This window comes from Athene noctua, chromosome 1 (assembly GCF_965140245.1).
Source record: "Athene noctua chromosome 1, bAthNoc1.hap1.1, whole genome shotgun sequence".
NCBI classification, from domain to species: domain Eukaryota; kingdom Metazoa; phylum Chordata; class Aves; order Strigiformes; family Strigidae; genus Athene; species Athene noctua.
In genome coordinates this window covers 208,417,362-208,443,995 of record NC_134037.1, presented here as the reverse complement: position 1 = coordinate 208,443,995, position 26,634 = coordinate 208,417,362, and the positions used below count along the sequence as shown (strand labels likewise).

The following is a 26,634-nucleotide window of genomic DNA, read 5'->3' as shown; positions in this document are numbered from 1 at the left end:
CGGGTCTCAACTTACGGCCGAACCCAGCAGCGGACACGTTGTACCAGGGGAGGTGCCGAGCACGGTGGCAGGGGAGGGGCCGGCTCTTTCGGCCCCGCCCCCCGGGGTGGGCGCGCTCCCTCGCGCGCGGCTCCCATTGGTTCTCTTCCCGCTCCTGCCCTCCCGCTCTCCCGTCCCGCGCCCGCTTGTAACCCGGAGGGGGGGGATCACGTGACGCGGCGGCGCGAGCCGGCAGGGGGTGGGGGGGCGGCAGCGGCCGCCGCCGGCGGAACCCCGGGATGCGGCGGCGGCGGGTGCCGTGGCTCCTGCTGTGGCTCCTCTGCGCCGCCGGCTGGTGGGGCGCCGGCGGCAAGACGCTGCGAGGCGGCTTCGCCAGCGCCGCCGCCCGGCTGGAGCCGTGGCGGCCGGTGGCGCGGTTCCAGTTCCACGGTGGGTGTCCGAGGGAGTGGAAGGGGAAGGAGGGGAGCGGGCCCAGCCTCGGCGTCCCTGTCTGCCGCTCTGAAACGGGGGCGGGACGGGGTGGGGGCGCGTCAGAGCGGCGCGCGGCGGGCAGCCGTTAGGGCGGCGGCCTGAGGGGCCGCGGGGCGGTGGCGGGGAGCGGCGGCAGGCGGAGGGGTCAGCCCGCCCTCCGCCGGGACGTGCGACAGGGCTGATCCGCTGTGCGGGCGGCGATGAGCCCGGGGCGGGGCCGGGGGGGCGGTGGGAAGCGCGGCCCGAAGCGGCGCCCCGCTGGACCGAGGCGGGGCTGCCCCGGGGCAGCGGCCGCGGGAGTTGGGAGCGGCCCGTCGGAGCGCGTGGGCAGCGCCCGCTGCTTCTCAGGGGAGGGCAAGGGGCTGCTGTGGGTGCTCAGCGCCGTGCCGCCCCACGGCCCGCCGTGTCCGGCAGAGCAGAGGCATCTTGACTTGGGCGTGCATCTCTCCTTCCCCCTGGAGCGCCAGATGAGAGCGGTGCGTCGCACTGCACGTGCCTGTGTCACAGCGCTGGGTGCTCCTAGCGGCACCCGGCATCTGAATGTAAACGCTCACTCGATTATTCCCCATGATTTTTCTTTCCTGTGTTGTTAACAAATTGTTAGTGGTAATTCCCGACTGTTAGTTAAGACGCCTAGCAACCGGCTAGAATCCTGTTAGAATGGCCACTGCAGAAATACGGGTTGGAAATTACTCTCCTTGCTACCGAAGTTTACTTTGCGTAAAGAGATGCAGGCACGGGGAGTGCCACATCCGACGAGGCTGTGCTGGTCAGCAAGCTTTTTATATGCTCAGCATTTCGGTGGCTTAGACCAGGGGTTCTTAACCTTTCCTTCACCATGGACTCCCTTTAAATACCTTTTGTGGCCGCAGACCACCATGACTTACTTCAACATTTAAAGCACTAGACTGCATCAGATAAATATTTCTATTTTCTCATGAAGGCTATTCAAATTTGGAGAGAAGAGGAAATAAATTAATCTGCTAATGCACACACTCCTATTATAATCTTTATTGCAGTGATTCCATATGAATTTAAAATAACAGCATCAACACTCTTCTTGCATAAATGGCCCATTCTGTATATTATAACGTGCCAATTCCAATTTTGATGCCAATTTTTACATTAAAATTTGGTGAAAAGTTTTTACAATTATTCTCACCTCCCCCCTTTTTTGTGTTCAGTCACCATATATTTTTGTTTACAGGTCCAGGGCCACCACTTGGAGGAACAGAATTCAGCCCCGTTGTGGCCCTAAAGAGGGCCGTTGGGTTAAGAAAACGTATTTAAGAGCAAAACCGCCTGGTTAAAGTGCATCCCACCAACCACACTAGCACCGAATATACTAGTGTGTCAGGGTGCGGGGGGGAGGGGCTTGAGTATGAGAGGAGCATTGAGGGGAGGGGACTGTGGGAAAACGAGGCAAAGTGCTTCCCATGGGCCAGACCACATGTTTCCAGGCTGGACTTTCCCCACCCCTGCTTTAACCCTTTGCGGACCCCCTGTGACGGCATCGTGGCCCTCCAGAGGTCTGTGGACCACAGGTTGAGAACCACTGGCTTAGGCTATTTTCTTCCTCAGTTAGCTTCGTGGCAGAAGAGTTCTGCAGAATGCTGCAAAAGACAACAATGAAGATAATACTTACACAGGCTTCCTCCCAAGCTAGAGGAGCACTGTGAGAGGAAAACAAAAATGTTTGCAACAAAAAAATCTAATGAAGGAAAATGTGTCATAAGCCAGCAAGACTTGGAATGTGACCTTCCAGTGCTGAGTGACAGCTGATAGATAGGGTGGGGATAGCTTGTGGAGTGACTTGAAAGCAGTTAATTATCACTGTCCTAGAAGATAACTGTAGAAATGCTCTAAATAGATCTAAAGAAAAAAAAGGTGCACTGCTTAAATCTAAGGAAAGAATGTTAAGATTCAAGACAAGTGGTTTAGGTGTTCAGATACAATTTACAAGTTCATGTTTCATATTTCCTTAGAAATATTCCGCTTTCTGCATGAATACACTCAACTATACATATTTTGGGTCTTAGTGAAGCCGTATGGGCTTTTTTTAGAACCTTCTGATTTTTTTTTTCAATCTTTTATTATACAGATCCCTGGCAATCACCTTTTTTGAGGTTTTATTTCAGGATCATTATCTTGCAACTGGTTCTGAACAGGCAAACCTTCCTGGCAAAGCCTTACTTGAAGCTGGTAGTAGTCTGTTGACCCACTTCCAGCTGGTGCTTAGGTTAGGTAGGAAAGAAGATTGTCCTGGCAGTTTAAAAAACATGCAAAGCTTGCTTAAATTTGAATGAGTGTGTGCTCTTGCAGTATTGATTGATTCTTCTTCTCCATTAATTTAGGCTACTGTTATGTTAAAGTAGTCTGTGGCAATATATAATTAAAGAATTTATCAGAATAAGTTTGAGGATTGTAGAATTACCCAGAAAATATAAATTGTTTCAAATGAGCTAGTTCTGAAATGGTTAAAACATTTCTCTATGTCAAGATGCAGCCTGTAGGTAGACTGACACATTAGAGAACACTTTCAAAGTTTGATTTTCTTTTTACCTATTTGACATATGTAATCTATAATTAATTATTTTAGCTCTAATTAGTCCGTAACATGAAGGTCCATTTATGTAAGTTCTTCTGGTATTAGGCTCAAGAGCTACCCTATGATGCTCATGATAGTGCTACAAATGTCATAAAATATTAGACTTTGAACAAGTTACTCAGACGGATTGAGTCACTTTGCTTAAACTTGAGAAAATCAAATTTGGGTTGGGAGGAAGAAAAAAAAAGTTGTCTAAAACCAGAAAAAAGGTGGGAGGGAAGGCTGTTTGTTGTAGAGAAGGTTAATGACATTTGGATTACGGTGAAGGTTTGTTTAAGTACCATCAAAAAGAACCACGAATGCACTGTTGTGTTGAGATGTATAGAAATTGTTTCTGAAAGAGTGTAAAGACTTTTCTAGGAAGTAGTGGTACAAGTTTAAGAAATAAAGTGAAGCTTTAGTGCTGCTACTTAGTGCTGCTACTTATAAAAAATCTATGCCATGCTAGCTTTTTGCTTGTAACTGACATCAAGGCAGAATAGTTGATTGTATTTTTTAAATATCAAGGTGACCATGCTCTTCTGTGTGTCAGAATCAAGAACATAGCAGTAGCTGTGACAAAAGCAGCTAGACTTCACCTGTTTCAAGCACAGGAATGGCAGAAGCTGCAGAACGGTATCCAAGATCACAGCTGTACAGAGATGTTCTCTAAAGCTCAGCTGACAAGTGAGTTGCTGCTTTTTCCCTCTCACAAATTAAGCTATGTATTTAGAACTCTGTTAAGTTATATGTGTATTTAGAAATGTTTATTTCAGTGAATTTGGACTTTGTATCAACTTAAGTAAAAGCAGGACTTCAGCCTTCTGTAATTAAAAGTTATTACAAGGAAATAAAATTGCTTTGTTTGCATCACTTCAGAAGACTTTGTTTGCAAGTTATGATTTAGTATACTGCTGGAAAATGAACAATCCTTGACAAATAATGACTTTCATGCAAACAGACAAACTTTGACTAGTTCTAGTCTTGTGCTCTCATTTGTACACAACTCAGAAAGGGTATATGTTTGGCTGAAGTTTTCATTTACTCATTCAATACAGAGATTCTCTTTAACTCTGCTTTTTTTTTTTTTTTTCAATCTCAAACTTTTCCATAAAAAAGATTATGTTGAGTATTTGAAAGAATTTGCAAGGAATACAGTTGTAATACGAAACTGAAGAACTTGAGAATCTAAATGTTTGGGACAGTCAAACGTACAGTTTGAATTGTGACTTTTATTGTAGTGGAATGAAAAAAAATAGAGGCAAACTGATGGAATCTGCTGCAGTTACCTCTAAAATTCTGAAGTGAATGCTTTTAAGGTGGAAGTATAGAGCTCAAGTATACAGTAAAGGGGTCATTTTTGTACCTGCAAAGCTTTTTTCTCTGGTTTTTTCTTTTCATTTCACAACTCATAATCATTAGTTTTTCTTTTTTTTTTTTTTTTTCTGTCTGTAAAGTCATCTGCAAAAATTAATCTGGGTTATGCTGCCTTACTTTATAACTTGCCTGTATTATAATTTAATGTTCTTTCACCCTTTAATTTTGTAATTTGGTATTCATCACTGAATGTCACATTCAGATGTTTTTAATATCTGAGCTGAAAAGTATACCGGTACAGAATATGTAGGTTATCTTGCTGTCTTTTCTTTATGAAGGAACATTTGTCAGGAGGCTCCTGTTTTCCAGTTCCATGGAAATGGCATTTTTCAAAGACAAGAAAACAAAAGAATTATATTTTCATCTTCATGATAGCACAAACCTGTCACTCTTTGATGTACGAAACATGTTAGATTTTTAATACAGTATCAAAGATGAGCTGATCAGGATAAAGCCTAACTTGAGTATCCATCTAAATGTAAAAGAACAATAAAACACTGAAGCATTCAGTTATGTAACTGGAAGACAAGCTTACTGAAATAATAAATTTTGCAGCATTTATCGATCGTAATATAACAAAACCTACTTAAAGCATAAATTTTCCTTTAGGAAATTAAATTAATATTAGAAACTTCATTCAAATACATCTTAAGTGAATACAGCCTCTTTTGTAAATACGTTTCCTCTGTGTGGCCAGAATCCCTGGAGTAACAAATTGATCTCCCGGAATATTGTCATAACAAAATTTTACACAGATGTCACTTCCAAGAATGTAGTTCCCTTACACTTGGTCTGAGCTGAACATGAAGTGCTGCAGAAATAACCAGCAGTTGGTCTGTCACTCCTGTCTGTCCCAGCAGTGTACGCACTGTTTTCTACTGTGTTTAGTAATCATGTGACCACAGGGTGAGTTGGATCTGTTTGCTGATCTTGGGCAAAATCAATTACATTTTTATTTTATCTTACTTTATTTCCCGTGAGTTACCTTGCAGATTTGATGGAAAACTGATTAAACGCGCTCAGTGTGATCCTGAGTCGTGATGCAAATACCACTGTGTCAGAACTCAGCTGAGAGTTGAGATGGAGGGGAAAGCCACCCCTGCCAGCTGCAGTTTGCCTCATTTGGATTAAGTACCATATGAAATTCTAAATATGTGGTTTTTAAAATGTTGGATTTTTTGAAGGGAGCTGTTTCACTCTGTATATTTGACTGATAAGATACATAGCTCCAGAGTGGAACACATATGCCATTACCTACACAAGACAAATTGCCTGTGTTAGAACACTTTTTTTCCTCTGGTTTGCAGGTTGTCCAAATTTGTACTTCATGACATTTGCTGCAAAGAAATATATGTTTCTTCCTGAATCCTAATGATGATCAGTTCACGCCTACAGAAAATAATTTATTGAAGTTTAAACAAATTAAATTGAATTACATAAATGTTTTTCACAGATAGACTTCAAGTTAGAAAGTAGTTCTAAGTTTTGTCTACAGAGTATTTAGGGATCACAATTTTGCTAAGGGTTGTTTAATATGTATGTTTGCAGCCTTTTTCTTTTAGAAAGGCCTTTGCATAAAAACCAGAAATAGCTTGTTTTGTAAATTTTTAATGAAATTTTTTGTTTTCCTCATCCTTTGCCACTGTCATCTTAATCTACAGTCCAGTCATTGTATTGTTATTTATTCTACAGAGATGGCTTTCATTTATGGTTGAGCCGATTGGCACTTGAGTTCAATAATCAGTGTAACAGTACTTACAATTCTTGCAGTTTCACCCAAACGTACAGAGCTAGAGGTTCCATTTGCAGCAAATGTTTATTTTGGAGAAATAGTGCTTGGTTAACAGTTGCTTTTAGGAAAAATAGTGGTAAGATCAGTGAGCAGATGAAACATGAGTCTCATATAGTTGTTTTTAAATGTAATCTGATTCAAAATATGCAGTTTTATTAGACGATGGTCTCAGCCCTTAGCCGTCAATTGAAATTAAGTCTTTTATGGTTTGGGGAAGATGCTGTAAAATACGGTAAGTCGCACCTTGAAAGCATGCACACTGTTGTTTACCAAGCTCACATGTGGCTGTTCTTGTTTGGTGCTCTAAATATCTTTGAAAAAAGGGTAGAATACAAAGGTATTTTTCATACTGTAGAGATACCTGTTGGCTAACAGAGAAGAGCTAGTCCAATCATACTGTACTAGAGGACAGAAATGTGCTAAGCATAGGGGGGACAGTTTGCAGTTACTGGCTTGTGGCAGAAGGGACCTCTCCCAGTGAACCCAAAAGCTGAGAGATAGAATGTGGTGTATATCCTCACCAGCCTTTGTCCGCACCTATTTGAAACCAAAGATGAAGCTGGAAGTCTGTCTCTGGTGTTAACAGCTAGCTTTCAAAACAGGCTGTTTTGTACTGTATCTAGTTTATAACCTGTATATGATGTTGTGGATTTAAATTTTATCTTCATTCAAAGATGAGTTTTCTAAAAATGAACTAATCGTGTATTTACTCCTATTTTTGTTTGTTTTCTTCCAAAGTGACTGTGAACCTCACAGAGCAAAATCTGACAGTGTCCCAGATTCCTTATCCAGAAACATGGTATGTGTTTTATGTAGACAAGTTTACCTGCGAGGAGAATTATTCTGAATCCGAGGATATTCAGTTTGAAATGGTCTTACTAAACCCAGATGCAGAAGGGAATCCATTAGATCACTTTAGCGCAGGGGAATCTGGTAAGATTTTTTTTTCTTAAAATTAGATTTGTAAGTTAAGGATTTGATCACCCAAACAAATCAGTACTTACTGTGCTTGGAAAAGTACGACAAAGGGATAGCAGTCTTTTATATTTCACATTCTACTTTCTCATGGAGAGTAAACTTTAATTCATTTTCTGGCATTACAGAAAAATTTCTCTAGAACTTTCTAAAGAAAGTTTCTCTAGACTGACTTGTCAAAACTTGCCTAACTGAAAGTAGAGATGCACAAGGAAAGTTAGAGTTAACATCTTTGCTGATAGGTAGTTTTCCCATCTTGGAAATCATAAGCTTTTGCATGAATGTGAGTTTAATCCCTGATTTTAATGAATTCAAGAAATTCCTTAGCTGTTAAATTCGATTGTGTGTAACACGAGCACATCTATGATAAAACATTTTGCCAGTACAATTTCAGTTCAGTGTTTAGGTCTTTTTAACTATCTTAGTCACAGCCTGCAGATTAGATACTTGTCAGTCATGATTTTATTTTATTTAAGAAATGCAATTTTAAATCTTTAAATGTGCAAAGAAAAACTTACAGAAGTGTCTCAAGACAGCAGCTAAAGAAATGTCTCCATAAAATTGTATGCTTTGGACAATCCAAACCAACTTAATGTATGCATCGTTGCAGTGCTTAGCTTCACTGCTCTGGGAAGCCTCATCAACATGTCACTAACCTCAGCCTGTTGTAAGGGAAGAGCCCAGTAGACTTAGTCTGCCTTCATCTACAGATTTAACCTACATACCCAGAATAAGCCTAATTACTATTCTCAGAATCATAGGTCCTGCTGTCATTCTTGGTCTCAAGAGGCTATAGAGGGAACAAAGGCAGCTCCCTTCCCTTGAAGGAAAGAAAATATTCACTGAAACATTTAGCAGAATCTATAAGAAAGTAGCACTGTTATTCATCCATTTTTCAAGGCTTATAAACTGACTCACCTGTCTCTTTATCTTCTTAATCTACGATCTTAGTTGACAGTTTTTATTTGGTGAATTTTGTCTCCAGAATTTAATTTTAGTTAATTTACATATTCTCAAAAAGTAGTAGTAGCATTCTTTTGCTAAATCAAGGGCAAAAAGCAGCTGTAAGACATATTATAGCCCTTAAAAGTGGTGTACAGACTTACTAGAGAGGCATCTCAGCTCTATATTCATTTTGTAGGAAGACTGAGTACTTGGAAGCAGAACTGAACACGTTGCATGCTGAGTAAAGAGGTGTGTAAATGTGTTGGATGTATGTATTTAGATCTAACAAGTAGGAAATGGGGTGGAGTGTACCTGGTGTGTCTTCCACAGTTGCAGAGGAACACCTCTGTTTATTCAGAATTAAAACGTGCATCGCTACCATCAATACTAAAGTTGCATGACTGTGTCTATTTTCAAAGAACTGAGGAGGATTCTCTCTTTTTTTTTTTTTTTTTTTTTCTCCATGCACCCTTGGGGAATAATGTTTGTTGTTTTTCCATAGAGGTGTGCAGCTTAGAACATTAGGGTATCAGAGAGGAGATCCAGCTCCATTTCTTGGTTCTTTCATTCAGGTGACTAAAAACCACATTGTTACAGATGGTTCTAGTTAGGTCATCATTCACTTTAGTTACTAAAAATGTGGCCTGACACAGGAGATCTCAAAGTTAAATGGATAATAAGGAAAGTATAGAAAAGAACTTGAGACTGTAACCTTGTGATTAAGATATTTGCCCTGAGAGAGGAAGGAGCCTGGCTTCTGATCCCTGTCAAATAATCTTTTATCATTTTATATGGTAGGGTTTTTTTACCTAAGACATGGTACTGATGGAATGTATGATTTCTAAGGGCAGCTGACCAAGTAGACAGCATTTTGAAAATCATTGAAGTTAGGTATTTCAAATTAATGTACATATGTTTTATTTTCTCTGTCAAATCATAAAAGTCAGGAAGCTTAAAAAAGTCAGGTTGAAAATTACCCTTCTTGATTTTTTTATAGTTGTGTTTCAGTGCAACTTTCCTTTAAATCCTTTTGGTCTCAAGCCAATCATTCACAGTCTGTCTTTGGTTGGAAGGAGCTTTCTATACTGAATGCTTAGCGTTTATTAAAAGCTAGTTGATTCTCCCAAAGAGTTTTCCATGTGTACCCACTCATTATGGTGGGAAATAACTTATCTACAGAATTCTTGCCAGCTCCTGTGGGTATCTTTTGAAGCAGAAAGATAAAGAATGGAAGAATAAGAGATTTGATCTAAAATGCATATTTTTTGTCATTCATAAATTGTGCTTTTATATAGGCATACAAGAGAAGCAGCAGAGTGGCCCTGAAATTCTTGTTTTATAAGTCTTTTTAACCTTATGCTCTTTTTCTCCCATTTCACTGTATGTATGTCCAAAATTATTAATTATAGCCATAGAAGTTACAGTACTATCAGCTATTCAGATCTCATCCAGTTCTAATGTTTTTCAATTTAGGTATTGAAATGTGTATAATTGCTTTGTTTCTAATCTCTGGGTGGAGCTGGTTGGAAGTCTATGGCAGAGTTGTTTTGCTGCTGGAGGAAAAACATTGTTTGGAATCTGATTCTGTGGGTACCACTTGGTTTCGAGGAAAGTTGAAGAAGGAAAACATAAGTTTTCTGTGAGAAGCATCTGTTTACCTGCTTCTGCTTATAGCTCACTGTCTTTCACCCTCTGTGAGCTCATATGGTGGTTTCCAAAGCTTCTGGACCATAGAAATGATTTCTAGGACCCAGATCTTCAGGGAAGCATTTTGCCAGACTACTGTCAGACTGAAAATTAGAGGACTTCTGTTTTGTAATAATATCAAAAACTTAGGGCATTTTTTCAGATTGGTGAAAAAAAAAAATGCACTCTATAAAGTTATTATTGTTCTATGTGCTATTTTTCTTTATCTAAAAGTTTTCTGTCTTAGTCAACTGTGCTTCTTGGACTGACTACTTAATGTGGAGAAAGAGTGACCCCCAGTGGTTAAATAGATAGTCTGTTCCAGTTTTCCAGATTGTGCCTCTAAAAATTGAAGCCAAAAAAAAAACCCAACCTAAAAATGAGTCCTTTAATAAATATGTTTCTGACTGATCAAATGGGCTACAATTCTTTTCTGTTTATCAAGAAACTGTATTCCACTTTATACTATTTCAGTAATTTCTACCAAGCTGTTTGTATTTGAATAGAATCTACACTCAGAAAAAGTATTGTTGAATAAAAAACACTTTGTCAGGTCAAATAATAATCAGCTCTTTGAAAACATTCACTGACTTTCTTGGATAAAATAGGCTAGGATTTACTTATTTTATCTGCACTACCACTTTTGGGTGACAGTTACTAAGTATTTCCCAGTGATTATATAAAAACATACTTTGTTTTAGTTATTTAAAGCTAGTAACAACATTTCTTTATAAAAACTAAGCTGTATTTCTTTTTTTTTCACAGGATTACATGAATTCTTTTTCCTGCTTGTCCTAGCATACTTCATAACTGCTTGCATTTATGCACAGTCCCTATGGCAAACAATTAAGAAGAGTGGACCTATGCATACTGTATTAAAGGTGTTGACAATTGCATTACTGTTGCAGGCTGGTTCAGCTTTTGCAAACTACCTGCATTTCTCGAGGTATCTTTATTTTTATTTTCAGTCTTAAGACTTGAAGAACATTGTGTTGTAAAGATCAGTATGTGATCTTTTCTGTGGTGATTGTGACAAAACATAGGACTGACTCTTTACAACTACATCATTGCCTAAATGTACCTTAAGACGGAATACACATTTAAGACTCCCTCACTTTAAAATATCATCTTTTTATTTTTTTATCAGTTATTCTAACGATGGAATAGGAGCACCTTTTATGGGAAGTCTGGCAGAATGTGAGTATGCTTGTGTAATGTTTCTTACATATTGCTACACATTAATCTGTACAATACCTTAATGAATGCTGTTGAACTATATTGTGATCTTGAACCATATCACTGGATTTTTAATATAAAATGCTAAAAGTTGCTCTTAAAAACAGGTATTATTCAGGATGTTTATAATAATTTAAAGTTATGCAATTGTGATATATTTAGGATTTTTTAAAGGATTTTCTTGTCTGAAGATTCCTTCCTACAAACACTTAAATAGATGCTTGTCACATAAGTAAGTGTTTCAATACAACAAACGGTTTTGTGGAGTTTGCATGATCTAGAGTAGTGAAACTTTTTAGGAAAGTTAATCACATTTTCTGGAGTGTGTCATTTCACTACCAAATTTAACACCAATTAAATGAAAAAGTTTCACAGCACAAATGATACGATTAAAGTGGTGCAAAAAATGCTTGTGTAAAGAATTGATGTTAATAAAGCACTTTTCTCTCTCTGTAGATACTCACTGGAACTGAAATCCCTTCCCAAAACGCACTAATTTACTCCTTCTGGATTCCTCAGGGTTAAATGTCTTTTTTTTTTTCCCTGTAGTTCACATTTGAAGCAATGGGGGCTTCTTTCTAAGCAGATATATTTGCCTTTTGATTGACTTGAAGCACCCCAAGAAAGTAGTACTGTGGTAGTGAGATAGTGTTGGAAAGTAACAGCCTATACAGAAAAATATTTCCCTTTCTAGAGTTCATTTATAAGCTTGCAGTTGGAATTAACAGCCTCTTGATGGCACTTGGCACCACAGTAATTGCCTCTTTCTTGTTTTAACTATTTGAGTTAGCAGCTCCTTGCAGCTGCTCTAGCAACTGTATTAGTAAACCTTTCCTCTCATCTTCTGAAATTAAATTAAATAGAGAATATGGAGGTAGTAATAACTCCTCCCCAGTAAGAAACCCAGTGTCAACTACCCAGCCAGAACTTCAGAGAGAGTAGCTGCATGTTAGATTTTCTGTGTATGTATTGAAGAGCCCACTTTTATTTGCTTAAAGCAAAGATTTTTAAGAATAAATAATTTTGTTTTAATCAATAGATTCAGTTAGAGAGTTTTTCTTTCCTACTGTTTTTAAGGTCATGGTTCCCAAAACAATAAAAGAGCAGAAGTAATAGAGATGTGAAAAGCTTCAGTGTCAATTACAGTTCTGAGGAACAGCTGATAGCAAGTAGTATAGTTTGAAGATGGAAGGTGCTACCATTTTTCCTATATCAGAAATCAGATTTAAAGGAAATGGTAAAATTTTTATTGAGTGCAGTGGGCCCAGACTGTCTTTCTAGAAACCTGTTCAGATACTATCCCAAGCAATTTTTCTTTTCCTGCCATCATTTAGTCATTACCATGTATAAAGACCTGACCCTCAGTCTAGTTTATCACCTAAGTTAATCGCATGAATCACACAAATAATGCTGGCACTCAAAAGTATCACAAATAGAGATCTTTTAACTTTTGGTAAGATTGAAATGTGACAAGTCAAAGAATGTTATTATGCCTGTTGAACAGCCAAAAATAGATGAATTGTGGTGCAATCAGACAAATATGGTATCAGCTCAGTAGCATGTGACTGTACACTAGCCCTGGATATCATAGGATTACTGTAATTTTAGAAATTTCTCTCAACCTTCTTACTTTCTGGCAAGGTGTGTGAGATGTCAAATATTAAAGCTGGTACTGTATTTTTATCTTATACCATTTTGTCTGGGAATCCATTTGAATTGTTGCCACACTGAAGCAGAGCAATATCTATATCCAAGATGTGATTGAGAGATGATGTCTGGCTATAACTTATAGGACAAGTTATCTTAAGGAGTGACAGAAAATAAAATGCTTCCTAGAACATCCAGATTTGTTCAGTCATTTCTCTAGCTTGGATTTGTGACGCTGTTTTGGCATGCCTTAGATTCACGTAACGACTTTTGCTAGCGAGTACTATGTGTCCATGGCTAGCATTGTAAAATAATTCCAAGATCATTTTACTGAGAATGAGTGCCAGTTCATTTTATTAAAGAATGAGCAAGTTTGAATTTACTAAAAGATTTTGACATTTCTTAAACAGCAAAGTTGTCTGAATACATTAAGAAGCATTTAAGCATATAAACTGTGAGAACACCAACTATACCCCAGGACTAACATGTTGAAGTCCATTTTATATCCATATTTTGCTGAGTGTCAGGGAAATATTGTAGCTGATCTTCATTAGACATACTTCCCTTGTGTGCCTATTAATCTCTGTACCGTGACAACATTTTCTGTGCCAGTATTTTTAGTAAATGTGAAAGTACATTTATCTTTTATAATACAGTCCAGTTGTATAAAAACAGAAATTCGCTTTTGTGACATACAAATATTTTTCTTGTACCTGGTAGTGTAAGTGAAAATTACAAATAAGAAATAAATTTAATTGAACTAAAATATTAAGTGAAAAAGAAAGCATTGTTGTGTGTAGTGCAAATTCTCTAGTTTCTGAACCAAGTTTTCAATTTACATAATACAAGAATCAGTTTTTCTTGTACATCTCTGCTATGCCAGTACAATGAGCCAATTTACTCTCAAGTATGAACACCAACTTAAAAACTGCTCAATAAGTTTCAGTCAAAAACTTACCAGGTCTAAAGCTAACAATCACCCGGAAAGAAATCTTCATTTCTTTCTACTGTCAGTGGCATTTCAGTGAGTTTTTCATTTACTAACAAGTAAATGCTTTAGTATATTTTCGCTTGAAGTTTTCTTTATTCAGATACAGCTTCAAACACAGGTTTGAGATGCTGATTAAGAATGTGACTTTATGGAGTATGTGTTAATTGTTCCCAAACAGAGAAAAAAACATGATCATAGCAAAATGAGGCAAAGATAGTTTGCATTTAATAAAATGAAATACAGGCAAATTGTTGCTCCAAATGAAGTTTGTGTTAGGGTTATTCATTATATTTTCCCCTTTAAGTATCTGAGGGTGGAATTTGTCCTAAATATTTGTGCCTTCTGTTGCAAGCTACTGCATCCTTAAGACAAAGTGCAATTAATTTAAAGTACAATGCAACTATGTGATTCTTGAACAGAAGTTTTTCAGAGCAAAGAAAAGAGTTCATTTCATCATGTTTCATATTTGCAGTGTGGTTAACATACATATAATTTTAGTTCTTTAGCATTTACAAGTCTATTTATTTAGATGGACTTCTGAGCTCAGACTTCTTTGACACAAGAGTGGGATTTGAAAGGATGTGGTGCTGTGCCTGTGTTGTTGAAGAACTGCAGCATAGCTAGAGGAAGGCTGATCACGATCTATTTGTTCACTGGAAGCTACTCAAAATATACACAGTTTGTGGCAAAGCAACCTCATCTAGCCAAACTATTATCAATATTATGGCTGAAGGTGATAACAAGGCATAAATGTCCATTCTTCATTTGTGTGTATATAGAACATTTCTCTTTGCATTGGAGAAAACTTTATTTTTATTGTGACTCTATTTATTTTTCTTTTGTTTTCAATAGTGTGTGACATAGTCTCACAGATACAAATGCTATATTTATTGTTAAGCCTGTGTATGGGTTGGACAATAGGCAGAATGAAGAAATCTCATGGTAGACCTCTTCAGTGGGATTCCACTCCAACATCTACTGGCATTGCTGTAGTAGTTGTTGTTACACAGGTTTGTATTTTATATTCATTCTTATACTGAAATACACAGCTGCTATGAAGTATGACAGAACTGTGAACCAACGAATTTCAATATTTTATGAGGGAGGGAGTATCAAGACTGGAAAAAAACCCCACAGCATAATGTGCACCCAGTATGTCTAATGGGTAACAACACCTTCTCTTTACTTTAACAATTTAAGGTGTAGCTCCACAGTATGTTTTTGTTGAGCAGTAAAACCACTTAAGAAGTTCCCACAGTTTTCCAAACTCCTGGTTGTGCCAATTGTTGGTAGCATTATACTGTAAACCAGATCAGTGGAATGATCTAGATTGGAAGAAAAAAGAAAAAAAGAGGGAGAGATTTTAGCACAGTCATTTTATTGATCAGATTTATAATGTGGTTCTATAAATGATGGTAATCATGTAATCAGTACAACTGAGGGACTAGGAACTACATTGTGGAGGGTGACAAGCAGCATGAAAGGAAAGATGAGAAAAGGTGCTATGAGATATTCTGTCGCAAAAAAAAAAAAAAAAAAAAATCCTCAGTGTCCTCCTCATAGAACTACTCAAATAGGATGTCTAATGGTCTTTTCAATCAATATAAGGGAATTCTTGAAAGGTTACTGTGCAGGATTGGTCTTGCAAATATACAAATGGTCTGACACAATTTCATTCAAATATTTTTCCATTAGTATAAATTAGAAAGTCAAGTAAACCAGTAACTTAAAAGTAAATTGTAATGGAGATCATCCAACCCTGGTGGTGCCTTTTGTAAACAAATTTTTTTAAATCACAGCATAAAGACAAGGGAATCTGAAAGCCACTGAGAAAGGGAAGAGCAGGGAGAAACTGGAGACAGTAATGAGGAAGAGATTGTACTGAAGATTTTGTGCCATTTGAGTAGTATCTGTAATTAGTGCTGCATCCAAACTAAGTGGACTGCTAAAACATTAAGAGTAGCTGGGAGCTGACATTTCTTGCTAATTAAAAATATAAACCAAAGGCTATTAAGGTCAATGGGACTGTTGAAATTTAAAGATAGGTTCATTCTACCTTGCTTTGACACCCATCTAGCACCAGAAATTTTACACAGTGGTAGTAAAGAAGACTTCTAAAGTATTTTATTCATGCCTCTCCACTTGTACATACATATGGGTGTGTTAGTACTCTGTCACTTGAGACTGGAAAGGTTTTGTTGTTGTTGTTTCCTTTTTACTATACATAGAAAGGACACTCAGTATTGTCAGCTTGATCTTTTTTTGGTTGTTACCTGCCCCAGTTTTTACCACAAATATCATACATACATGCTGCTTCCCCCAGTACTAGTCTTTGAGTAGTCTCTACTCAAAAGAGACTAAAAGTCAAAAGACTCACAAAGTCTCTACTTTCCTCTTTGAGCACCATTGAGGCATTGGCATGAAGCTGGCTATCTTACTTTTCACCACGAAGGCACAGCTCTACCACATCTCTGCTCCTGGTACCGTTGAGAATTTGTCACGTTTCACAGGAGTCTTGTAGGAACAGAATATGGATATCAGAATATGTCATTGCCTGAGTGGTTTCACACCCTCATCTCTCTACTGTTTCCAGGAAAAGTTCCCTGACATGAGGAGTATCCTTGCCCCTTCTGAAGCAGATGTTTTCCATCTCATGGTTTGGTACATACAAAATATACCTTCTGACAGATTTCTTCTCCTCAATACAGAATGCAGCTGTTGAGTCAGGGGAGCAGGATCCAGATCGTATTTGCCTCTGTCAAAGATGGTGAACTCAAGACTTTATTGTCTGGATTAGTCTGTTGTTTGCTGCTCTGCCTAGATTGACACGGATGTTGGGCCTGATGTAACAGGACAATTGATGAGCACTTTTAATGATTAAAAACCTGTAATAAACTCCTTTCTGTACTGCTCTTTCCCAAGGATTCTTATGGGAGAGCCAGCTTCCTCCCATGCCAGAGATTAGACTGATTTATGTGGATAATCAGAGATGTTCTGATGACTTTCTGTGGAGAGTGCTGGAAACCACATGCATTACCCTAACGCAGCAGATAGAGATTGAACCGTGTTAGTTTTATTGGTGTTCTACACTACCTGTCCTCATCTTCAGGAAAGTCAAGCAAGTGGACATCCTGGGAAAACATGTTTTTCTTCAACTTAACTGCAGTTTTGACTGGCAAACTGTCTGACTCAATTTGAACTAGTAGCAGGCAAACTACTCAGAAAATTTTCAAGGTTTTTCTCCTCTTTGTACTAATGCTATGAATTCTTTCTTTTTGTTCTTTCAGAAACACCAGCAATTTCCCAGGTTGTGTTTACAGGTTACCATCAGTGTAGGGTGGACATATCTTCCTAGTCAGCAAATCTCTTGTGGTCTTTGCGGCTGCAAAGAGGTAGCATCTCAAAGGAGGGACAGGTCTGCCATTCAGCATCTTCCTTTGCCTTAACTTGTTCCTTATTTCAGCCTCAGAACAAAAAGTTCCCAGGCTGCTCTGTATTCATTAAAGATTCCACTCTGCTGCTGAGGCACAAACGTTCAAAACTTTACTGATGGCAGGCCTTTCCCATCACATAGACCCTGAGCAGTTTCAGCTTTCAGGGCTGATCAGAGTAGAGGCAATGATTTTAGAAAGATAGCTGATCACTTTGGATCTGACCAAAATGACGTAGAACTAAACATCATGTTTCACAGGGGTTCCTAGGTACACCCCAAAGGTGTGCTTAGAGTGTGCTCTACCTCTGACCTTAGACCTAAACCATTTTTTGGCATTGCATGACATCAGATACCCAAGTACTAGATATGGTTAGAAGCGGCTAGTTAATCCACTTTGTCTTGCGCTACTTCTAATTTCCCTTTTGCTTCCCCCTTCCCCTTGCCTCTCAGAGGTGATCTGTCCCATGAGAACCTGCCTTTACTGGAGATTGATATGTTATCTTGGCTTGCCATAAAGTCAGTGTTGGCATAGCGAAGGGGAGGAGGGATTCTACCATAATCGTTTCCTCATGACAAAAAAGAAGAGTGTCTGGTTCTGCATTGTATGGATGTGGAGGTTCAACTTGTATATCTGGAACATTAGGATGATGTCCATGGCAAACATTCTTCTAGCATTTGAAGAGGAAGACCAGTACTGGACAGTGGTTGGTGTCCACTGTGAACCAAGATAGGTCAGAAATATGTGCAGGAGAATTCAGGCATTCTGAACAGTGTATTATGTAAACAATGAGATGGTCATTCTCCTTTACTTTATGAAGAAGCAGTTGTGACTTTAATGTTGGACATGGCTAGTGTGAGTCAGCTCTTCAGCTACCTAGCTCATCCAGTTTTTTTGTCTACAGCCTAAGCAGAGTTGTTCTTCTGGATAACAATTAGAATTTTCCCCCTGATTTCTTCTCAGAGCTCAAACATAGTTCTGCTCACTGCCATCAAAAACCACTTCAGCAGGTTGATGTCTGGGTATTTTTTCAGCTTTTTGCTGATTTTGCAGCTAAGTGAGCTGATACATGCCTTTCTGTGGTCAAGGTAAGAGACTTCACGGTTTATTGGCGTTAATTTCTGAGGCATAGCCAACCAAAGAGATTTCAATTTCAAGATCACACTTGTCTATGAAAGCTCTTTCTTCAGTGAGGAGAGATTGCCTAATCCATTGTAACCTAGAAATATCCATAGCACAGATTTCTCTTTCCTGCTTTTCTCTGGTGAGTGACAAGAGTCCCAGCTCATAGTAAGAGCAATGACACATGTTCACCTTGTCTGAGTTTCCAGTGTGTTGCACTGATGGTTCCATCTCTGCCTCTAATGCCTCTGCCTTCTGCTTATTTTGGAATAATCTAATGAAACTGAAAGAAGCTGGACTTCTGTGATCTTACATTGCTGTCACTACATACAGTCTTTGATCAACTGATTCCTGTGTTGTTTACACAGTTTACACTCTTTAAAGGGCTGGTCCAGAGCATACCCTGCTGTCAGACACTATTTTCCCATGAGGATTTTGACTTTGTTCTCGCAATTCCTTTACTCTAGCTCTTTGTCATCTTCTCATGAAAGTGGCTTCCTTCATTGCTGCTACTATTGGCATAGGTTAAAGAAAATTCAAACCCTCATGAGCTCTGTTCTTTAAGGTTAAGCTCTCCCTGAGATCTACCTTTAAGTTTCTTCTTCAAACAATATCACAGTTCCGTCTCCGTCAGCCTGTATTTTTCCCCCCAAATGCATGCTTTGGATAGGAAGAATCTATACATAGGAGGTGGTTGGTTTTTTTTATTTTCTCAGACTGTATGTCCAGTCCAGAGAAGTTAAATACTTTGGCTGTTCCCAAGTGTAAATATTAAATATTAATGCTTTGTACAAGGCAGCAGTGATTATGTAACTGGTAGAACCCTTGTTTGTGCTTGAGCATGTTCCACCTGGACAGAAATAACTTCTGTGATAGGAATTCATCAATTTCATGCAAAAACTAGTGCTGTAGACACAACTTTACCAAACACTGTGCTGTATCTCAGGGTCTCAGGAGCCTTATTTCAGTCTTACTCCTTGACAGAATTCTCAGTCAAGTAATTTGATCATTTGAAGACGTTTGCTTGGAGTTACTCAGAAATAGTGTTATCGTGGGAACATTTGAAGCCTGTCGGTCAGATTGTTTACTAGTAATCAGTGATGTTCAAGACGTGCATGCTTCATGTCTGTTCCTCTCCCATCCTTCCATTTTCCATCCAGGTAGTTCAGGAGTGACTGAAATGACAGCAGTCATGCTTGCTGTGTCATGGCCTAGATAAGGGAGGGGAAAAGCGAGAGAGTACTCTCTGAGGATATTCTAAGCAAAAATGATCCTGTCTTGACTGGTGAGACTCAAGGACACTCACCTTTGGAAGGCACAGGTGGATTACACGTTTGATTTTATTTTTTTTAAAGTTATTCTCAGTAACCTTTTTGTCTTTATGTAGCTAATGCAGTGAGAGAGCCTTTGAATGTGTTCAGAATGGAATCTGACTAATTTAGATTTCTAAATTGAGGCATACAATGTCTGCTTCTGAAAGCCTTCAGAGCTACCTCACTCATATAAATCAAATTTGCCTACCTTTCTTCAGAAAGCCTGCTTCATTAGGCACCTGAAGCCTAAGTGCAAGTTAGATGTGTGCAGTAGGTGGACTGGATTCCAGTGTATATTCAAGTCTTAAAATGATATTCAGCTGCTACATGATGCTGGGAGAGTCTAAACTTTATAGGTATTCTAATTTATAACGTTAACATTCCCAAAGTCTTAAAAAAGTATTCTTCAGCAAGATCCACTTTTTTATGCAACAAGTAGGCACCTGCCTCCTACCTAAGATTCAGAAACGAGACACTTCTTAATCTGTTTTTCCTTGGAGAATCTATCAATATTCTTTTTTACAGTGCTCCTACAAAATTGGATTTTGCAGCAAATGGGTACAGTGCCGAGAGTTAAGGGGGATTACTGTCTTTCGTGTAGTTATCTCTTGGCTAGAGCATTTGTCCAGATGTTGGAATGGCATTGGGAACCTGTGATGCTCCCTTTCCTAGACCCTAGGAGGTTTCCAAGCCGGTTGCTTGCAGAGTCAGGCTCGCTCTCAGTTTCTGACCTAGCTGATGTTGAATTCTTTTCTCCACAATGGCACAGCTTCAATAGAAGGGGTGGAGAGTGGCCCACCCAAGAACAGCCTATAGCCTGGCAGTTGCAGCATTCTCCAAGGAGGTGGGAGATGTGAGTTGGATATCCTTTAGGCAAAGAATGGAATTGTGGGAGATCCGAGTTCAACCTGGGTGAATGCTTGAGCCTTTAGGCTATTGTATAAAAGGGGCAACAGCACCACCCTCTTACTTCCCCATCTTTGAAAAGAAAAGTGAATCCTGTTAGGATTTTGAAAGAAAAGGCGTAGTCTCCTGCCTTTGAAACAAGCTTTACAGGTTGTGGATCCCAAGTGGAAGAAGACACCTCCCTGTAGCTCTGTGGAATCATTTCAGTGGGCTTCCTGCTGAGTAGGCTGACTGTTTAACTAGATGATTATTTTGGATCTTATGCTAAGGTGCCACATTCCTTCGATCCAAATCAGAGGAAACTAACTTATCAAACTTTCTAAAAGTTACGGAATAAGTAGTGCCAAAAAGCAGTTCAGGCTAGGGTTTTTTTGTGTAACATGGCAGTCTCCTACAAGCAGAACAGAGCATGACCAGTTGTGTGGATAATTTAATCTGTGATGGAAAGGTTAATCGAGGTTTAGTGTAACCTTGTTTACTCTAAATGTACTTTGCTGTTGTTGTTCTTTACAGAGCTTTTTATTAATTTGGGAGCAGTTTGAAGATACGAATCACCACAGCTACCATTCACACCATGGCTTAGCAAGTGGACTGCTTATTGGCCTCAGAGTTTGCCTAGCTCTGTCACTGGCTGCTGGTCTTTACCAGATCATCACAGTGGAGAGAAGCACGCTCAAAAGGGAATTCTATATCACCTTTGCCAAAGTATGGGTTACATCAGGGAAACTGATTCTTTTTGCTGTGAATATAATGCAGTTGACTGAAGCACTAAACTCTTTGCCTCCATAAGAAAGTTAATGTTTTAAGTGTCTGATTTGATTAAATTGCACCCTGTCATCATACTGTGAGTAGTCATTTTAATTTGACAAGGAGTATAGAGCTTTTTTAAACAGAAATCCCACCTTTCATTGTGTGGTTTTCGTTCTGTTGATTGAAAATTAAACAATGGGTTCATAAAATAGACAGAAATGTAAATGTAGTTCCTCTAACTGTCATCTCTTTCTTCTAAGCTGGCATGTAGTCATTTTACAGCTTCTACTCATCTTCTCTTTCAGGCCTGCATTCTCTGGTTTTTGTGCCACCCATGTCTTGCAACCATTGCTGTAATATTCAGAGAATATCAAAGAGAAAAGGTATGTACAGGCAAGATAAAAGAGATGGAATTTGAATAGTAGTTGTTCTGCATGTTCAGTGTTTGTTAGCAAACTCATGCTCTTAGGCTGTTAATCTTATGACCCCAAAGCAACTTGAAAAGTCTTAGTCACACAGCTCTCATTGATGCTAATGTGAGTCATATTTTACAAAGGCATACAGGGTTTGAATCATCTAAGGGTAATCATTCCTAGGTTAAGGGAGGGAGAGGGGGAGATTGTTAAGTCAAAGGAAAATGTGGAGGGGGTGTTTTGTTTTATTGTTTGCTTGTTTGTTTTTTAATTAAAAACACCTTGGGGATTCTTTTAACAAAGCTAGTAGAAAGATAAATCAGTGGATTTTTTTTTTTTGTTGTTTGCTTTTTAGTCTTCAGCCTTTAAAAGCTTTATGTGGCTAAATAGGTCAGGGAACCTGTAGCTGAACTGTATTCTTTAGATTAAGAAATCTGTCCAAATATGTAGTCTGGTTTGTAAGCTCTAAACAGTTAAAAACAAAGGTGGACTCCCTGTGTTTCTCGGTTGCTTAAACATATTGGGAACTAGAGAACTAGTGTGTGGAGCCTGCCATGTTCAGATAAAGTACACTACTATTCTCAGGTGATTGATTACCTCATTCCAGAGTAGACTTTGCTTCTTTCCTTTATGGTTATAACCATCTGTGCATTTGTGTGCAAATATTTTCGGAAATTGAGCTTTTATTTATGTAGAGAATATGTGAGGGAAAGAAAAAGTTTCCACTAAAAAATATGTAGTAAATTAAATGCTATGCTTGATTAAAAAAAAAAAAAAAAGAAGAAAAGAAAAATCTGGGAAAAAAAAAAAAAAAAGACTTGTCTAGAGCAACTTATGAAGAGACTTTTTGTTGTTCTTTGAAAACGTCATCAGGGCAGGAGGACAATCTCTAGAAGTAGGATCAGTAAAATAAATTTTTGCAATATTTATTTATCTTAAGGGAGAGTACAGTTGCTCTGCTCTTGCATTTGAGCAAGTTTAACCATTGTGTGCAGCTGCAGTTCCTACATTATGATAATTTAGCTGTGTTTCCTTCTTTAAATGCACTTCAATACAATAAAGAAATGCATGGTCAATAAATATATTTATTTAAGAAAAACATGTATTTTAAAAGACTTTCTGTACATAAACTTAGACTTTGGCTTTCTCAGAAACAGTAGTTAGCTTTACGCATTTGATAAATACTTCCTTACACGTCTTTTACAGATTAAGAGACTTGCACTGAAAAGAGGTCTGGCTAAGTGAGACTGATAAATCACTATCCTCACAGCTCTGTGATTGTACTAGTGCAAAGTGTTTCCAGGCTTTGTTTTTTTTCCACTCTGTTTGTTGTAAGAATAGAATATCTAAACATTACCTCTGCTTGTGAAACTGCATGGGTGGTGAATTGCAAGTCTGAAATTCCCCAGAACAGAAACTGCCAGAAGGCTTATGTGACTTGCCCAGGGCTATCTACTGATTTAAAAACACCCAGGTGTGAGAGTTTGAATCCTGGACTTGAGATTCATGTTCAAATCTTTTGTAACTGCAGCAATATTAAAGGGTTTAAAGTTAAACCTCAAGCACTTACACAGTATGCTGATAGAAATTTATTGTGAGTTTTTTGGTGGTGGGGATTTTTTTTCTTACTTTTTCCTTTTCTCTTTTTTTTGTCTCTAGATTATTACCATAGGTGTTATCCTCTGTCAGTGCATCTCCATGGTTATCCTCTACAGACTTTTTCTATCTCATAGTCTATATTGGGAAGTATCTTCACTGTCATCAGTGACATTGCCACTAACAGTATCCTCTGGACATAAAAATCGACATCACTTCTGAGATGTTTAGGAAGAATACGTTATGTAATAAATGTGCAATAATGACTTAAATATACAGGTATTTTTGTCACAGATGTGTGATGCATTGGTTTCACTGGAAAACTGAGTGATAATATCAGAGCACTTCACAGACCTGTGGTCATAGACCTGGTCTGACAAGGTCCATAGATTAATCTGTTAAAAGTATTGTGGGCTGGAAAAATCCATAATTTGAATAATTTTATAAATAATGTTTATGTGTAGCATGTGGTATTGAGCTGTATCATGGAAAAGTACATTTAATCTTTTCTCTCCCACTCAAAGACACAAAAAAATGTCCTTACTTTGTATCAATACTAGGTTTGAAGGTGTTATAAAATGCAGTTCTTAAAACATCTACAAGCTCAAACAAGTCTGAAATAGGCCAGTTGTGAAATTGGTGTGATGCGTAATGATGAGTACAAGTTCTTTTATTTTCATGCTTTAGAGAAAATGCATTTTATGTATAAGTATTAAAGAAGGAGAAACAAAAGAGGGAGAGTCCTCTAAAAAACACGTTACATGTTCACAACTGACCGCAAGAAACTGTCCTTTATTATTGGTGTAAAAGACAATACTTTTTTCCAACTAATATTCATACTGGGTAAAATTTTAATGGGAATGAAAATAGGGTTTATATCTGCCCCCTTTTTTTTTTTTTTTTAAATAAATATTTCATCCAGTAATGAAGGTCTAAATAGTATTTGAGGCTTAGAAGACATAGCAACATAAAAGTAATTAAAACTGCAGGCTTGCATCTTTTAAAGAAAAAAAAAAAAGCAAAGAAAATGGAATGGGTGATGTGGTACTAGAATTTTAATCCTGATATAATTCATTTCTGTTACATTGAGGATTCAATCATAATTAAGCCATATACACAGATTAAATTAACAGAAGCATTTCAAATAAATGTTGGTTTCAGTCATCAACTACCCATGAATTCCTGCCCAAGGATACTTAATCAGGATTAAATTTTCTATGAATAATTGAAAAACAAAATACTCACTGGATTTGTTATAATCCATGTTGGCACTGGGTTCTAAGTAGTTGCCATCTTCCATCCATTGTAATAAAGCCATACTACTTTGTGATGCCCTAGCATTCAGAAAGCCAGTGTAAATATATACTTTACTGAAGTGCCTATTTATTGAGTATGATTAAATCATGCTGACATTTTTTTTCCTTAGTAATAAGAACATACCTATTGCCATTGTGACTGAAATCTTTCTTTTTGGATTTAGTTTAGTATTTATCAAATTTTAGACTTTTCATACATGTGTATTTCTTCACAACATGGATTTTATTTTCTAGTACATTAATGTTTGTTTCTTCTTAACAGTGTGTATTTAATTATGTCTCTATGAAAATGTGAAGACACTGGGGTTGTAGCTTTAAAATAGCCCTAATTTTTCTATTCATGTTTGCCTCAGTTGTGAGCATAGTTGAAACCTAAGTCTATTCCATTTTAGTTTAGAGGCAAAACTAGACATTTCCCTTTGACTACGGCAAAATGGCAACATGACAAAGTTGCTCATTAAATCATCTCCTTTCTTATTGTTTGTAATTCAGATCAAGAATGGCAGGTTGAGGCTGGAAAAGATGAGATATTATGATTTCACACAATCTTCAGAATGATTAAAAGATTAATTATTACATTCCTCTGATAACCACACAAAAATATTATTGGTTAAAACTTCAGTCTTTATTTCCCTGCTTATCTCTGTACTTTTCATCTTCTCAAGAAAAAAGCATCCTGTTTTTGATAAGTCTCCAATAATGCAGTAGAAGAGTTCTATCTGTCCTCATGTATAAGACATAAAATTCACACATAAAATAGAATTTTCTGCTAGACTCAAGAACAACTTTACAGTTTATGATCCGTCGTGATACAAGTTTTAATCTACGCAGAAAAATCTGTGTGTGACTTTCAGAAGAGGCACTCTATTTGTTTTACTCTCCAGAAGTATTTTCTTACTTCCTGTAGTCTCTCTGACTTCAATTGGTCAGTATTAAGGTAAATGGTATCTTAATTTCACTTTATAAATATACCCTACAATTCATGAAGTGAATTCATAGTTAAATCTGAGTGCAAATATGAAGCATAAGATGTCTCTTAATCTTTTCCAGATTGCCCTATAAGTCAACAGGTAACATTATCCTCTTAGTTTGCCATTGAACCCAACAATTTGAAGATAAAATTTTAACTTTGCTATTAATGTAACTGTAGCAAGTAAGTATAATTTTTTCATGGTAAGGGGTACAAAGGCCGTGCATTTCTATCCAGGTCTATTCACATTCTTTCATAACCAACACTCACCAGCTTTATGTTATTAAATCATTAATGTGTACTGTATCAGTAGGTCATTATGAGTGCAAGATGTCAGTTAATATGGTACTGGATATCTTTGGGGGCAGTCTTCAAGTATGACTAATTTACAAACTTTCACACTTACCTGTACTCTAGCTTGAAGCTTACTGCCTCTGGATGATGCCTGAAGAGTGGTTTTGAATATGTGAAAGCCTGTCTCTTCTTCCTAACTTACATCTTCTGAGAGGCCAACTGATAAGACCTTGCTTTTTTCATGCTTATTTGCACAGTTAACCATTTTATTAATGTGGTTTCATAACCTCATCTTGAAAGAATAGCTTACAGCCTCCTTTCAGGTGTCTTCGATCAGTGCATCCTGACTGGAAAAAATTTTTCCTTCTCTTTTCCTAAAACATGCTTTCCTTAAAAAAAAAAACCAAAGTTTTATGTCACAAACTAGGGCTTTTGCATACATATGAGGAGCTTACGATGCGCCCTACATCAGCTGTGCGTTAGGCAACAGCAGTGAACAAAAGCACTCCTTCGGTAAGCCCGTTGTCCCCATGTGTAAGTCGTTTGTGCCCCCTGAGAGCCGCTGCATACCCGGGAATTCTCAGGGATTGATGGCAGCCCCCTGCCACATCACCACTGCAAGGGGCTGAAGTGTGTTCCCGCGAAGGCCATGCTGCTGCTGCAGACCGTAGGGAACAGCACTGTTTAGTTGAGGTCAGATGATGACATCTCACTTGAGAGTTTCTGTGCATTATGCCATTCTGTTTTAGATGAACTTGCAGTCACAAACTATACTAACTATTGCCCATGCATTTTGGTGCTTGGAAAAGCTAAGTG

The 26,634-nt window shown here is 38.2% G+C and overlaps 1 protein-coding gene across 1 annotated transcript; it reads left to right on the top strand.

Annotated features, from left to right (window-relative positions):
- Positions 1-231: 231 nt before the first annotated feature.
- GPR180 (G protein-coupled receptor 180) lies at positions 232-23,510 on the top strand. The gene is made up of 9 exons (XM_074911573.1): positions 232-429; positions 3,587-3,745; positions 6,966-7,160; positions 10,599-10,779; positions 10,981-11,030; positions 14,560-14,717; positions 20,993-21,184; positions 21,535-21,612; positions 23,302-23,510. Exons 1-9 carry the CDS (start codon positions 279-281, stop codon positions 23,458-23,460), a joined length of 1,323 nt encoding a protein of 440 aa, XP_074767674.1. The 5' UTR covers positions 232-278; the 3' UTR covers positions 23,461-23,510.
- Positions 23,511-26,634: the final 3,124 nt, after the last annotated feature.